Source organism: Microcebus murinus, chromosome 5 (genome assembly GCF_040939455.1).
Source record: "Microcebus murinus isolate Inina chromosome 5, M.murinus_Inina_mat1.0, whole genome shotgun sequence".
NCBI classification, from domain to species: Eukaryota; Metazoa; Chordata; class Mammalia; order Primates; family Cheirogaleidae; genus Microcebus; species Microcebus murinus.
This window is the reverse complement of record NC_134108.1, coordinates 3,274,075-3,290,879: the sequence shown is the minus strand read 5'-3', so window position 1 is coordinate 3,290,879 and position 16,805 is coordinate 3,274,075. Positions and strand designations below refer to the sequence as shown.

The 16,805-nt window shown below is 39.8% G+C and overlaps 1 protein-coding gene across 4 annotated transcripts in view; it reads right to left on the bottom strand.

Moving 5' to 3' along the window:
- Window positions 1-580: 580 nt before the first annotated feature.
- Window positions 581-16,805, bottom strand: part of PDE10A (phosphodiesterase 10A) — a 546,467-nt gene continuing 530,242 nt past the window's right edge. For 2 of the 4 annotated variants that reach the window (XM_012776792.3, XM_012776797.3), the window contains 2 exons: window positions 14,238-14,326; window positions 581-7,652 (listed from right to left, as the gene is read on the bottom strand). In XM_012776792.3, the coding sequence (XP_012632246.1) occupies window positions 7,520-7,652; window positions 14,238-14,326 (222 nt within the window). In that variant the 3' untranslated portion in view covers window positions 581-7,519. The remainder of the gene's footprint in view (window positions 7,653-14,237; window positions 14,327-16,805) is intronic. The other 2 variants (XM_012776793.3, XM_020287302.2) reach the window with 1 other exon arrangement.

Sequence of the window (16,805 nt, the reverse complement as noted above, 5' to 3'; positions counted from 1 at the left end):
GCCTAATCAGGGACAGAGACGCTAGACATTATCAGAACAGATCACTAGCAACGAATTTGGAAGTTGATGTTTCAAACAAATTCCTGATTCTTTTTTTTTTTTTCTGGTCACTTTCTTTTTGCTCCTCAGTACCCAACGGGGCAAAGTCTACACCTGCTGTGCAAGGTTCTTCCTGTCTGTGCTGGTGGGGGAAGCGTGTGGGAAGAGGAGAGTGGAGAGCGAGGGAACGTGCTTCTGTCTCGTCAAGCTTAGTTTCCTCTTACGCGGACAACATTGATTGTGTGGTTTTTTGTTTTCTTGGTTTTTTTTTAATTAAAAAAAACCTGGTTAAATGTCTAGGACAAGGGTCCTCAAGCTTTTTAAACAGGGGGCCGGTTCACTGTCCCTCAGACTGTTGGAGGGCCGGTCTAGGATTTTCAGGTGTTTAAACGTGTCAGTGGCTGTGATTGTGGGGAAGTGATCACAGAAAGAAGCGCGTGCACAGGAGTCGGCGGTGACCTTGGCAGGAGGCTGCAGGGGGTCAGTGTCCCCTCCGGACCAGCGGATGCACACGCCCGCCCTCCCGCCCACGCCCCCTGCCAGTCACTCCTGCCTGCCGCCCGCGTGTAAGTGCCGCCTAAACACCTGCTTGTTAAGTGCTGCTTTGGAGGGTTGTTTCTGCATTAAGAAATAGATATGACGGAGAAGTGTTACTCTCAAAACTCCTGAGCTCAAGTTGACGGAAAAATCAGATGCACACGTAATTAAGATGAGGATTCAAACTCGGATCAGCTTTAGCGAGTGCTGATCTGCAGCTTGAATTACCAAACGATTGCATGGCTGCGTTAGCTCGTGAAATGTATTTTTAGCATAGTAAACATTTTATTCAGTTTCAGGGTAAATGACTATTGCACAAAAACCCTGTCTACACTGCATACAGGGCTATCGGTGTGGAAAGCACTCCGTTAGTAAGAACTCGGTGTTAGGGAAGAACCCCAGTTTGAGGGCTGTCCCCATTGCCCTCCCCAGTCTCATGGCTGGGGGCATGACATTTAACAACACAGCAGACCTGTATTCCAGTAAGCTTTTTTTTTTTTTTATAACTCCAAAATTTATGTCTAATATGTTTAAGGCTAGGAAGGATCTTGGGATACAAGTGAACTTTAACTTTTTAGTCTTAAATATTGATCATTTGCCTGCCCGCCTGATGGCATGCAGAGATAGCCAAAACAAAAACACAGTTTCTTTAAGCAGAGTTTTTTAAGATGAGACCATGCTTGTCACTGTGTGCAGCCTTCAGTTCAGAGGTTTTAGCCTGGAGAATGCTCTTTGCTACGGCAGAAGCAACCCCAGTACTTACACACAAGCACACACGCCCCGTCTCCTGCCCAGCACTTCTCCGTCCAGCAGGACGTGGGTGAGTGGCGTGCCCGGGAGGGGAGCTACCTGGGGCCCCGTGGGTCAAGCCGCAGTGTCGCCAGCTCCGTATTCTGAAGCATCATCCTACAAACCCACTGGCTCCCCGGTCTTTGAGCCTTTCAGATTGCACAATGGAGTTGGCAAATCGACATTTTATGTTGTCTCATCCTTTCTGCAGGAAAGGGCTGGAGCAAACCAAACGCATCACTTGCGTGTTAACGGGGGTGTCTTTTAGGCAATCAAGGCCCAGAGTGTTTTCAAATGAGCTTTCATGAGGTGTCCCTGATCTTCCGCACAAATGAGAGCAAATGATAAACGTGAAAGATATTTTAAAAACTCTGTATTCAATTATTCACACCAAAGGAGATCCATTAAAATTATGAACATTTCTATATATATTTCATGTATCATACATATATATACTTTATATGTATAATTACATATTGACAAAAGAATTCTTGCTGCTCTAAGAATGTAAGTAAAACAAAGATAGATTCTGCAATATAACACCCATATATGCATATATAATGGCTGTTTGAATTATGAATTTATTTACAACTTGCCTAGGTTATAATAAATGAGTACTGTTCTATTATACAAACATAACAGTAAATGTTTCTTTTAAATACAAAGACTGCAAATGAATACATGAAAAAATTACACACATGTACAATATTTATAATTTATAAATGCAAAGTTAAGACCTCTTTAAGTTATTGCACTTGTGCATTTTACAAAGATTTTTATGTCATACATACAAAATCATTTTTTAAATTTGCTAACTCATCAACTGTGATAAAGTTGAATACTGTTAATTTGAAATTCTTTCTCCTTCCAAAAGAGAGCCTATCAAAACTTTGGATGCAGATTTGTTGACTCAAAAGTCAGTTAATTATGAGCATTGTATTTCTGATAACACATAATCTCCATTACACTCCAGCAGGTTTTAGCCAGCAAGGAGATCATCCCAGCAAACTCTTAGATGCCCTATCTGGATATAGACTCACTTTTGTTCATATGGTCATGTAAAGAAGGTCACCTGTTCTTCTCAGAAAGAATCAAGATGCCGAATCTGTACAAATTTTGGTAAAGACAGTGTTTTGGGCAAGCGTGTAATTTCAGATAGGTAGGGGCATTGTGTAGAAATACTTCTGTGGATAAATCTATTGTACTTTCAATTTGCACACTACATGAACACATAGCATATACACCACATAACACATCAGATGGAAAATAATGTTTCCATCTGTCATTTATACAGGCTATTTGAGATACAGCATAGGACTGGATATTAAAGTGACTAAAGAAAAAAAATGAAGGCTGCAATGCCCATGGTATGCGATATTTTAGTTGGGCTTGAGTATTAGATAATACACTTTTAAAACTTAACTTACAATAGAAATAAAAAACTTCCCACTTAAACTTCTGCCAATATACAGTACTACAAAAACATCGGTTCAAAACTGAACTGCGTAAACCGACCTCCTATTTGGCAAACTCTGGATTCAGCTGTGTCTGCCTTGGTGCTTAGGTGACATTACGCACGCCCCACAGAGCCACGCCCCGTGTGCTTTCAGCGGCAGTTTTCTCACACCTGCAGGAAAGAGCAGGTAGACTGTATCCGACTTACAAAGCACTGCTTTCCAGTGTTGAGGGGAGAAGAGAAAAATCAAGTGAAGATAGTAATGCTTCTTGGGATTTTAACTGTGTTTCTTGGGAATCATTGATGTCTTTCTTTTTGTTCTATCTTTGTAATTTGGAACAAGCACACCACCGAAACTTTTCTTCTTTCTCTTTTGCTATTTTTATCCAACACATAAAATGCATCCAATGCTTCAGATAACCAAAATATCCAGTTTAAAAAAATATATATAAAGTGTGTACTGCATTGGATATCATTTGTTTAAACTTAGTATAAATGTTTAAAGAAGTCAGCAAAAGGCGTATCAGGATAAGCACTTATGCTCATGTAAAAATGTAACAGCCATGCGCTGACAAGCCTGGGGAAACAATACCTGATAGCATATTCAGCTAATTTATATTTTACAATGATTTTTAAATCAGACCAATACTTCCAATAGAAAGTATCCACTATAGTGACTGAATGAACATAGTCTTTAAAGAATAAAAGCCTGAATAAAATCAGTAAAGTGTAAGAAAGCAAACACATGTTTGAAATATGTAAAAAGAGAAGTGATTTTCAAAATCTAAATCATGCTTATGTACCTGAAACCCAACAAAATCACATCAGAATCAGTGTCATTGTTCTTGCAGAAAGGACTGAATCTGAACAGTTTGTTGGTTACAGTCACCAGGGTATATGTTAATGAAGTTAAATAAAGGATAGAAATCTGATGATAAGAGAATGATCCTACTCATTCAATTTGACAAAATTAACCATGGATGTGTCCCTTTAAATGTTTTCAATTACAGATTACCAATAAAAGCAAAATAATAAATACATGAATGAGGAAGTAAAATCATAGTATTTAAAATAAAGGCACAGCCAAGGCATGGTCATTTAGTTCTATTAAAGCTCAAACCTTAATTTTGAGTTAAAAGACCAGGAACACGATATCAAAATCTAAACCTATTAAAAACTCCAGGTATCTAAGGATTTATACATCTACTTATATCCTGCACAAACATATCTAGTGTACATGAACATACCAATAAAGCAAAATTCACTGAGGTTGTACAAAATGAAAAATATCTAGAAAGCATGCCCAAAAGAGGAAACCTATACTGAACAAATCTAGCTCCAAATTAATTCTGTTTTTGCTGCTGTGAGAACGAGACACTTGGAGTACCACTGTAATCATCTGTACAGTCCTTTTCCATTGAAGAAGAGCAGGAACGAAGACAATTGAGTCTAATATTTCAAGTTGATCCCTTTTGCAATATTGGTTTCTCATATGTTTCTTAGACATAACTAAGGCTGGGAAATGGGTCACAATCTCTGCCCTGGGAACGAGGTCGCTTTTGAGAATCAGCCTCCACATTCACTGCATTTCAAGTTTTCCTAATTAATTAACTCAGAGAATCAACTGCTAATTAATAAGGTGCTTACATTTTTTTAAGGAATTTATTCCACTGCCTGACTTCAATATTTCATGTTGTTGGCATGCATTTATATTTCTAAGAACATTTCTAGCTAAAAAATATATTCACTATGTCTGAAAGGATGATGGAATAATTGCATGTGACCATAAACCTTGCCTTTTATAAATCAACAAAACTGATATAAATCTCTGCAAACTGAACATTCTACATATACTCATAGCTGGTTACCGAATTTATACTGGACAGGGAAAAGTTGGCCCAATATAAAATGTCACCTTAATGAGAAATTCACCAAAATTTTGGTAATCAAATCTATCTGCCTGACTTCTGGTAATTATTAATATATTACCTTTTAAGAAAAATTCTGGGGAAAAGGTAAGAAACAGAACTAAAAAGTTTATCTGCTAAAGATAGCTACCAAAATATAAAAATACTCCTGACTGCATGTTTTCCAAAAGAAATTATTAACTAAATATCACTGCATCCTGGACCCTTTTATTTTAGGTAAATCTATGATTACTAAGAAAATCTTACACATGGTAAAAAAAATATTAACAGTTTAAATTAGAATATAGTATTTTGTTCAAACTGTGCTTCTCTTACGACAATATTTCACAAGAGATCAACCAACCAATAAATCCATACATTCCTTTGGGAAACTGTTCAAAGTAGAGGTCACATAATATAATACACTTGACAATAAGAAACTAAGAGAATTTTCTATAATGATCTTATGGGAACAATCTTCATATGCAAAAATAGCCATAAGATTCCCACCTCCATGATTGTTTTCTATATTTTAAAGCAGAATTCCTCAATTCCTTTAAAATCCTTTTAATTAAATAATAGTATTACATGATATAGTCCCTCTTGCAATTCAGTCTCCAAGTTAAATTAGATGGCTAAATTAACTTTTGTAATTAAAGTTGTATATGGTGGAATCTAGTTTCATAAACTTGTATGCAGAAAAATATGCAACTTTTTAGAGTTTAATGGAATCAGTGAATACACTAACACAAAAATGACACTTTCTAGTCAACTCTGTATCAAGCAATATATATTTTCTAACACAAAAAATCACTGTTTTTGAAGAATGGGGATGTTTCTTTATCTTTCATATGTGTTTACTTTTCTTTCTCTCCTGTCATATATATGTGGGTATGTGTGTATATCATATTTATACATATGTGTGTATGTCTACATATGTACATATGAGTGTGTATCATATATACATCTCTGTCTACATACATTACATCCATCCACAGGTGTGTGTATCTAGCCACAGTGGTATTCATCTCCCTTTAGTTATTACATTTTTACGTCACGTTGTATAATTAAAATAGCAAATGGAGCTCCACGTAGGGAAGATGGCAACTTTCCGAAGCCCATAAGGAAATTGAACACATAGTGTTAATTTTTAACATAAGAACAATGTTTATGTATAGCTAACTCTGCTACAACATAAATAAGCCATGTTGTAGAAGCCTCTTAATTAATTTTGCAAAAACCAAGCTCATATAAACAATGTATATAGTATTAAATATGTAGAAGCATATTTTAAAAATTTATTTTATTAAAAGTGATATTCCAGTTTTCTGCCATGTGAATAGTGAATAGACCATTTGTCATGGATTGGCCTGACAGTTCTTGAGACTCTATCTAACTCCTTCAAGTGAGAACTAACCACAGGTTCAGAGGTTACTGTGCCATTGTGCTAAAAACCTGCAAAGTATTAATATGCACCAGTAGTAGCTTCCTTGTAATCCTTGTGGGAAGGGGTCCAGAGTGTTACTTTCGTATGTTTTTAAAACTTTCATATTTTTTAAAACATTTACATTGCACAGAAGCTTCACAGAAGAAACTATCCAAACCACAGGTTTCTATGTAGATATTTGATCTGTGAGAAGAGCAGGGAACAGGAATAAGTGCGATGCGACTGTACTGCCTTCTTCAACCTCCATCCCACGGCCGGGGAGCTTATGAAATATGACTGCGTAGCATAAGGAGCGTGGTCAACGGGAGGTGAATGCGGCAGATCAAAGTAAAATACAGAAGACTTAAATTTTATGGTTTAATTTGATTTTTTAAAAAGAGATGTATGGTATTCTAATTAAATAATTTCTAGAATAAACTTTTCATTTTGAATGTGAGTCTAAAATTTTATAATAACATAAAATGAAAATATAAAGGAATCATTATTAAAAATTCACATCTTACATCCATAAGACTTGTCCATTAAAAAAAAAATTTGCACTGCCTTGCTTTTATTCTGTTCTTTATGCAAAGGGTTCAGTAAATTTGCCAAGACAACAATGAAGAAAAAAGTTATTTTTAATTATTTGACATATTTCGAATTGATACTTGAAGTTCTGAGATTTATTGTAATGTACACCTGCATCTCTTCTCAAAAGGGACAGTCTACTCCTCCTAGTGCTAAATTTATTCATCTAAGCCCTTTAGTATAAACTTAAAGAATACACTTTAGCCCACTTAACCAAATTCACGAAGATTTGAAATAAGAATCTGACTTTTTCTGCCACTTCTTGCTCTGTGATCTCAATGACATCTGTCCTGAGGCTGGGGGCTGCAACTGAAGTTAATTACAAGCAGTTCACTCGTGGACGTTCACAATAGTAATGGGTAAAACTTCCTATTTAAAACCAACGACATCGAAGCAACACGGGTGTTACAGCCCAAGTACGATGCCGTCGTAGTACCACTGTAAACCCTGGTGAGACAGACACAGTGGGACAGTGCCCCTTCGGGATGGTTTTGCCCGTTTCCGTTAAGGCCTCAGCAGGATCAGCCTGTTAGAAAGGCCAGTTCACAAGTCAGAGGAGTCACGTGCCGGCTGCCCTCTGAGCACGGTGGTCCTGGTGTCCTCCGCCCGAGATGCCCCGCAGATGACCCCGGCAGGAGGGCATCTGCCTGACATCTCTCCTTGGTGTTACCTTCTTGGAGAGGTTTGTACCCCAGTTACCAGGCGTAGGTCCCCCCACAAAAATAAAAGGAAAAAAGTCACAGAAGCAGGATGAGAATGCTCAGGCGGGTCAGCGCCTCAGTGGTGGTCGGTGGTCGAGCTCTTCAGGGGCAGCTTCTTGGAGGGCCCTGGGGCGTGGGCGGGTGGGGATGAGATCCACGTCGCGCTCTCCTCCCCTCGAATCACCTTCTCCCACTGGTTGAGATTGTCCCTATGGGTAACGGATGCAGTTACAGGTAAGGTTTCAAGCGGGATTTCTGGGCTCTCTCTCAGAAATTAACCAAACAGCCCCGTGGTGCCACTATGCACGAGGGCCCTCTGTGGCGCGCCCTGACGGTCACATGGGTGCCACGGTCAGGCAGGCGGTCACGACACCTCCTCAGGACAGAGCCTCTGCACCAACAAAGCGCCAGGGGCACCTTGTCCTGTCAGCTCTCGACCACGAGGGCAAAAAGGATATGTCATTTCTTAGTCAGGTAGAGGGACCAACTCGAAAAGGGAATGCTCCCTAGGACTGACCACAGAGGAATATGCAGGACACATGGAAAGGGAGAATGGCCGAGAAGCGGTCCGGGACGTTCGGGAACAACACGAAGGGCCCGGGGCTTTGCACTCTGAGAGGTGGGAACAGCGTGGCTCCCTGGAGGCCTTTAGCCCTATCATGGCACCCTTGAAACGGGGGAGTGTCCTGGTTTTGAACACCGTGCCATGCGCAACAAGTCATCTTACATTAGATCAGGAACAGACTTTGAAATTCCCTTGTTACAGTGAAACCGTGTTTGCATGCTGGTGGCCTCTCCTCTGAAGTGCAGGCGCACCCCTCCAGTCCTCTCATCTCTCTCTCAGTGTCTTCAATGCAGACATCACGGGCCTCTTAATCGTCGCTAGCCGTGTGGCCACAGCCTGCACACCCAGCACCTTCTCCGTGGCGGCCCTGGCGGAGCCGCTACCCACATGCCCCGCCTGGACTCCATGTGCTGACATGCAGAGTCGAGGTCAGAAGGGAACCTTGGCTTGGGAGAACACCAAATTCATACTAAGCACGGTTTTCAACTTGTTCCCTCGAATTCCCGTTAGCAAATATGCTAAGACACCTCGGACAAAAGAAGTCCCCAAAATATAACCTGAAAAGTGTTGACACTTTTAACTTTTATACCATAGCATCAAATACCATTTTTCCAGATCCCAGAGATTTTCTGATATATTGGAAAAAGACATATGTTTTCTCGAACACTAATACATAATGAATTTTTTAAGTGTTAATAAGACTAAAATGCCCTTTAAGAGATTACGTGGTTCAGCCAAGCACATTGACGCAGGAGTGTGTCAAAGCTGCCAAAACGGCGGAATACCACACTAGCAAGCTTCCATGTAAAGTTCCTCAGTAACTTTTGCAGGGCTTGACAACCACAGCAAGCATTCCTTCTGCTGGTTTCTAAGTATCCGGCATAAAACACAGAGAATTTTTGGATAGGAAAGGACTTCTGAAGATTTGTTAGGATTTTTCTAAAAATATGTTTGAATTTAGATTGATATCCCAATTTCTCTTCAATAGTATATATATTTTTAATAACCTAATTCCATCAAGAGTGGGTCCTGGCTCACACTCCACACAGACCAGCATGGCTTGGCCCTTTTATAATAAAGTTGAGATTTTTAATAAACTAACCACTAACTAGGGTCAAGTAAGATTCACCAAAACAAGCAGGGATGTTGTGTCTACCTTCCAGCAGTGGAGAGGAGAAGCCATCTCTTAAAATTGGCGGGGGGGTGGGGTGGGGTGGGGTGTGTGAGATAATTTTTTTATGTTCTTGCTTATTGGTTGTGTTTGTTTTCCTTAACAAAAGGCCTCAAAATAAGTCTCAGCAGCACAGAATGCTGGAACACTATGTTTGTTTTTGGTTTTGTTTAAAACAATCTGGCCAAATGTCCATCCTCTGTCCTCTTCGTAGTGTATTCACTCCAGCCGCTCCTGAGTGTGGTCACCCACACAGTTAAGAAAGGGCTCAATTCTGGAGAAAGTTCCATGAGCTCATGAGAAGAATGTATATTCAGCTTTATTTGGGTGGAATGTTCTATAGATATCTGTTAGACTCATTTGTTCTAGAGCTCTGTTTAAATCCACTGTTTCTCTGCTTATTTTCTGCTTAGAGGATCTGTCCAGTTCAGTCAGTGGGGTGTTGAAATCCCCCACTACTATGGCATTACTGTTTACCAAATTATTTAGATCAAACAGGGCTTACTTTATATACCTAGGCACTCCTACGTTGGGTGCATGAATACTAAGAATAGTTAAGTCTTCTTGTTAGAGTTTTCCTTTCATCGCTATATAGTGACTATATTTGTCTTTCTTTACTTTTGCTATTTTAAAGTTTATGGTATCTGGTATAAGAATAGCTACTGAGCTTTCTTCTAGCTTCCATTTGCCTGGAAGTTTGTTTTCCAACCCTTGACCTTGACTCTGAAGGCATCTTTGTGGGTTAGATGCATTAGATGCAACTTTTGCCAAAATCAATCACACCCTAGGCCACAAATCAGATTTCAACAAATTTAAAAAAATAGACATTGTACCAGGTATCTTCTCAGACCATAGTGGTATAAAACTAGAGATCAATTCCAACAGAAACACTCACCACTTCACAAAGTCATAGAAATTGAACAATCTATTACTGAATGACTATTGGGTCAAGGAAGAGATCCAGATGGAAATAAAAAGATTTTTCAAACTAAATGATAACGGGGACATAAGTTATCAAAATCTGTGGGATACAGCAAAAGCATTCCTGAGAGGAAAACTAATATCAATAAATGCTCATATCCAAAAGACAGAAAGCTCACAAATCAACAAACTAATAAACCATCTCAAGGAACTGGAAAAAGGAAGAGCAAATTAATTCTAAACCTAGCAGAAGAAAAGAAATAACTAAGATCAGAGCAGAACTAAATGAAATCGAAAACAAAAGAACTATACAGAAGATTAATAAAACCAAAAGTTGGTTTTTTTAAAAGATAAACAAAATTGACAGCCCTCTTGCTAGACTGACAAGAACTAGAAAGGAAAGGACTCTAATAAACTTAATTAGAAATGAAAAAAGAGAGGTTACTACAGACATCATGGAAATACAAAAGATTATCTTTGAATATTATAAAAATCTATATGCTCCAAAACTGTAAAATGTGGAGGAAATGGAAAAATACTTAGAAACACACAACTTTCCTAAGCTTAATCAGGAAGAAACAGAATTCCCGAACATACTAATATCAATCACAGAAATTGGAGCAGCAATTAAAAATCTTCCAACTGAAAAAAAAAGTACTGGACCAGATGGGTTCACAACTGAATTTTATAAACCTACAAAGAAGAACTCATACTTATACTTCAGAAATTATCCCACAATATTGAGAAGGATTGTATCCTCACTAATTCATTCTATGAAGACAATATCATCTTGATACCAAAGCCAGGAAAGGACACAACAACAAAAAAAAGAAAACTATAGACCAATATCCCTCATACATAGAGATGTAAAAATCCCCAATAAAATCTTAGCAAACAAAATCCAATAGCACATCAAAAAAATAATTCACCATGACCAGGTGGGCTTTATCCCACAGATTCAAGGTTGGTTCAACATATGCAAATCTATAAATGCAACTCACCACATAAATAAAAGCAAGAACAAAGACCATATGATTCTCTCAATAGATGCATAAAAAACCTTTGACAAAATCCAGCACACTTTTGTGACAAAAATTCTTAACAAAATAGGCATAGAGGGGCATACCTTAAAATTATTAAGGCCATATATGATAAACCCATAGCCAATATCATACTGAATGGGGAAAAACCGAAAGCATTCCTGCTTAGAACTAGAACCAGACAAGGTTCCCCACCATCTCCACTTTCATTCAACATAGTGCTGGAAGCCCTTGCCAGAGCAGTCAGACAAGGGAGGGGAATGAAAGGTGTCCAAATGGAGGCAGAAGAGGTCAAACTCACACTCTTTGCTGACGATATGATATTACATCTAGAAAATCCCAAAGATTCAACCAAGAGACGCCTGGAATTGACAAACGAATTCAGTAAAGTCTCAGGATACAAAATCAATACACACAAATCACTGGCATAAATATACACTAATTACAGTCAAGCCAAATATCAAATAAAATATGCAACATCTTTCACAATAGGTTCAAAGAAAATCAAATGTTTAGGAACATATTTAATGAAGGAGGTGTGAGACATATATATGGAGAACTACGAAACACTTAGAAAATAAATTGTAGAAGATGTAAACAGATGGAAAAGCCTACCATGCTCATGGATTGGTAGAATCAATATTGTTAAAATGTCCGCACTGCCCAAAGTAATATACAGAATTAATGCAATCCCTATCAAAATATTATCATCATTCTTTACAGATCTAGAAAAAATAATTCTATGCTTTGTATGGAACCAGAGAAGACCTCGTATAGCCAAAGCAATCTTAAGCAAAAAGAACAAACTGGGAGGCATCAGTCTAGCAGACTTCGAGCTATACTACAAGACTATAGTAAAAAACATGGTACTGACACAAGAACAGAGATATAGACCTTTAGAATAGGACTGAGAACCCAGATATAAAACCATCTTCATATTGTCATCTAATCTTCAATAAAGCAGACAAAAATATAAATTGGGGAAAAGAATCTCTATTCAATAAATGGTGCTGGGAAAACTGGATAGCTATGTACTGAATATTGAAACTAGATCCCCACCTCTCATCTCTAACAAAAATCAACTCACGATGGATAACAGACTTAAACTTAAGGCATGAAACCTTAAGAATTCTAGAAGAAAATGTTGAAAAACTCTTATAGACATTGGCCTAGGCAAAGAATTTATGAAGAAGACCCCCAAAGCAATCACAGCAGCAATACAAATAAATAAATGGGACCTGATCAAGTTAAAAAGCTTCTGCACAGCCAAGGAAACTATCATGAGAACAAATAAACAACCTACAGAATGGGAGAAAATATTTGCATGCTACACATCTGATAAAGGGATGATAAGAAAGAATCTATATAGAACTTAATAAATTAACATGAAAAAAAAACCAAATCCATTAAAAAGTGGGGAAAGGACATGAACATAAATTTTTCAAAAAAAGACAGAATAATGGCCAGCAAACATAAAAAAAGTGCCCAATATCTCTAATCATTAGGGAAATGCAAATTAAAACCACAATGAGATATCACATAACTCCAGTGAGGATGGCCTTTATCTAAAAGTCCAAATATAACAAATGCTGGTGTGGATGTGGAGAGATTGGAACACTTTTACACGGCTGTTGGGACTGCAAACTAGTACAACCCCTGTGGAAAGTAATTTGGAGATATCTCAAAGAGCTAAAAATAGAAATATCATTTGATCCAGCAATACTAGGCATCTACCCAAGGTGAAAAAAAGACATTCTATAATAAAGACACCTGCACTCAAATGTTTATGGCAGCACAATTCACAATTGCAAAGATGTGAAAACAACTCGAGTGCCCACCAATGCACGAGTAGATTAATAAAATATGGTGTATGTATACCATAGAGTTCTACTCAGCCGCAAGAAACAATGTGATCTAGCACCTCTTGTATTATCCTGGATAGAGCTTGAGAGCCTGAGCCCATCCTTCAGAGTGAAGTATCATAAGGATGGAAAAACAAGCACCACATGTATTCACCATCAAATTGGTACTAACTGATCTATACTAAGGTGCTTACATGGTGGTAACATTTACTGGGTGCCGGTCAGGTGTGGAGGGGTCACCTTTCAGACAGGGAGAAATCTGAAGCTAGAAAAGATAACAAATGGCTTACATTTCTTTTTGGAAGAAAAGAAAACTTAAAGAGGAAGGGGTTCCCCATTCAAGTTTTCCCCCTTCTTAAATAATAAATTGCGTGACTTAAGCTGAGCCTCTTTCCTCCCAAGCACCTTTACACAGACATTACTGTCCGATTTTTTTAAAACAGCACTGGGTGGGGACCTCCGCATCATCCTCTGCATCATCCTCATAAACTTCTTGCTCCTTTTTGGTGAATGAAGGGTCCATGCATAAATACTCCTCACACACGTGCACAGCATCCCATAAAAGATATATCGTGGCTATGAGATTAATGGAAGCCACGGGCCCACTCGAGCATCTGGCGAGGCCGACACCATGTGTCACTTAGCTGTATAGTGCAAGTCTACCCAGGGATGTCTGTCCCGGCCCAGGAATTTCCAGGAGACAAGGCCACCCCAGCACAGACACAACTTCCATGAAGCTTAAAACAAAGCTTATGCTTATAAGAATAACTAAACTCCTTTTATGGAAAAAAAAAAACAACAAAAAAAACCCCACCTGGTAACACCCAGACTGAGTGCGGGTGTGAGGGAGTGGCAGGACCCCCAGACTCTGAGAATGGTCCCAGTCCACTGGTCTCTGACCCTGACTTTGCCACCTCCCCCTGCCACCAGCCTGTGCCTGCTCCGCCCCTGTCAGAGCTTCCAGAACGAGCTGAATGTCAGACAGAGTCTAAGACTCATCCTGATGAGAGTTGGATCCCAGGGGAAGAGCCACCCGGGGCAGCTGGTTGACTAGGACCACCAGAACCCTGAACACAACAACCTGCTACCTAGACAAATACACAGCCCATTGACAAAATTATAGTATTTATTGTAAACTGTGGCTAAGCACACACATTGATGGAGTAAAAAGATACCACACAGGGTCTTACTTTTGTTTTTTAAAATAACACTACAGCTTGAACCACTGTACATACCTGCATGCTTTGAGGAGAGGCTCCGTGTGGGGCAGGATCTGGGTCAGGGTGGTATAGCAGGGAATGGCGACAGCATTGTAGAATCCAAGCTGCCTCAGTGCAAAATCCACAGACAAGAAACAAAATCGCCCATTAGCAATTCTAGCCATAATTACTTTTCTTAAGTGAATTTTCTGTTTCTGAAGTCTAATTACAAAATTAAATGTTCTAGTTTTGTAGTATGCGGTATTTGGGTTCAATGAACACTATCATAGAATGCATTTTAAAATTCATTCTAGGAACAAAATGCAAAACTTAAAACATATTTAAAAAGTTAATATATTTGACATCTAGAACCCAAGTACATTAAACCACACTCTATTTATAGATCAGTTGATTTATAATTCAAGTCCTATTCTTATCTCTGGTCAAAATTAGTGCTCTATTGTGGGTGATTCAAAATCAAACCTGCTATTCTTCTCTTCCAACCTAATGATCAGGAATTATTACAGTGTTTTCTGTTGCTCTTGGCTTTGGTCCCTTGTTTGTTCTCCTAATATTTTATTCATTCCCCCACCCCCTTTTTTGACCTACAATAACCATCATTGATTTTATCATAGCTCTTTTGGGTTACTGTTCTCTCTATGTATGTTAATATTAGATTTCACAACTTTCAAATCAGTAGCCCTTTAAAAAAATTCAAGAATATCTCATTAGGAATTCTGGGTCACTGTGCAGACAAGTGATGCTACCTCAGACTGGCCTACTGAAGGCTGGATATAAAAGACGGTGTGTCTATTAGCCAGAGAACACAGACTGTGTAGCTATAAATAACTGCCCATGTGGTTGACAACATGCACAAGATAAAACTGGCTCTCCAGTTGAGGTTACCCCCAAACCATGGATTTCCAATTTCTTTAAAAAACTGAAATTCAATGAGATGCATCAAAGGATATAGAAGGATCAAATGTGTGCAGTTCCTTTTTGTTCTCTGCTGTTATAAAGCCTGTCACCATAGTAAGAGCTATAGTTTGGATATCTGACCCTCCAAACCTCATGTTGAAATTTGATCCCAGTGTTGGTGGTGGGGTCTAACAGAAGGTGTTTGGGTCATGGGGGTGGCTCCCTCCTGAATGGATTGGTGCCATCCTCCCAGTAATGAGTGGGCTCTCACTCTATCATGAATAGTTTCTATGAGAGTTCTCTGGCCACTGGTTGTTGAAAACAGGCCGGGTGTTTCTTGCCTCCCCCCTTCTTGCTTCCTGTCTTGCCATGTGATCTCTGTACACGAGAAAATGTGGAAGTAGCTTTGGAACTGGGTAATGGGCAGAGGTAGGAAGAGTATGGAGGGCTCAGAAGAAGACAGGAAGATGGAAAGTTTGGAACTCCTTAGAGACTGGTTAAAGTGGTTGTGACCAAAATGCTGTTAAAAATATGGACGGTGAAGGCCAGGCTGATGAGGTCTCAGATGGAAATGAGAGACGTATTGGGAACCTGAGCAGAGGTCACTGTTACGCTGTAGCAAAGAACCTGGCTGCCTGTGTCGATGCCCTAGGACTTCGTGGAAGGCTGAACTTGGGAGTGATGACCAAAAGTATCTGACAGAAGAAATTTCTAAGCAGCAAGGTGTTCAAGAGGTGGAAGTGGCATGGCTGTTTCTACCAGCCTGTGATCACATATAGGAGCAAAGAAATGACCTAACGTTGGAACTTATAATTGAAGTGGAAGCAGAGCACAAAAATTTGGGAAATGAGCATCCTGGCTGTGTGGTAGAGAAGGAAGGGGCTACAGAACAACCACTTGTTTAGGTGGATAAAAGGGGGCGAGGTCTAATAGTCAAGAAAATGAGAAAAAGACCCCAAAGGCATTTAAAAGATCTTTGAGGCCACCCCTCCCATCATAGGCTCAGAGGCTTAGGAAGACAAAATGGTTTGGGGGAATACACCCAGGTCTCACTGTCCTGTGCCACCTGAGGATGCTGTTCCCCACATCCCTCCTGTTCTGTCCCCATCCACATTTTGAAGAGCCCCAGGTACTGCTCAGGCGGCTGCTCAGGAGGGTACAAAGCTTATGCCCTGGTGGCTTCAATGTTGTGTTAAGTCTGTAGGTTTGCAGAATGCAAGAATGGTGGAGGCTTGGAAGCTTCCACCTCGATTCCAAAGGATATATCGGAAAGCCTGGGAGTGTAGGCAGAAGACCGCGTCAGGGGAGGAGCCATCGCACAGAGCCTCTACCAGATAGTGCCTGGTGGAGCTATGGGACCAGCGCCAGGCTGCCCTCCAGATCCCAGAATGGTAGAGCAAACCTCAGCCCAGAAGCCACAGCACCAGACTCCAACCCACAAGAGCAGCCACGTGGGCTGCACCCAGCAAAGCCCTGGCAGCAGGGCTGCCCGACGCCTTGGGGGCCCAGCCCTCATACCAGTGTGCCTAGGATTCGAGACATGGAGTCAAGGGAGATTTTGGAGCTTTAAGATTAATGTCTGCTCTGCTGGGTTTCAGACTTGCGTAGGGCCTATCACCCCTTTCTCTGGGCTATCCCTTTTAGAATAGAAATGTTTACCCAATATCTGTTCCACCACTGTATCTT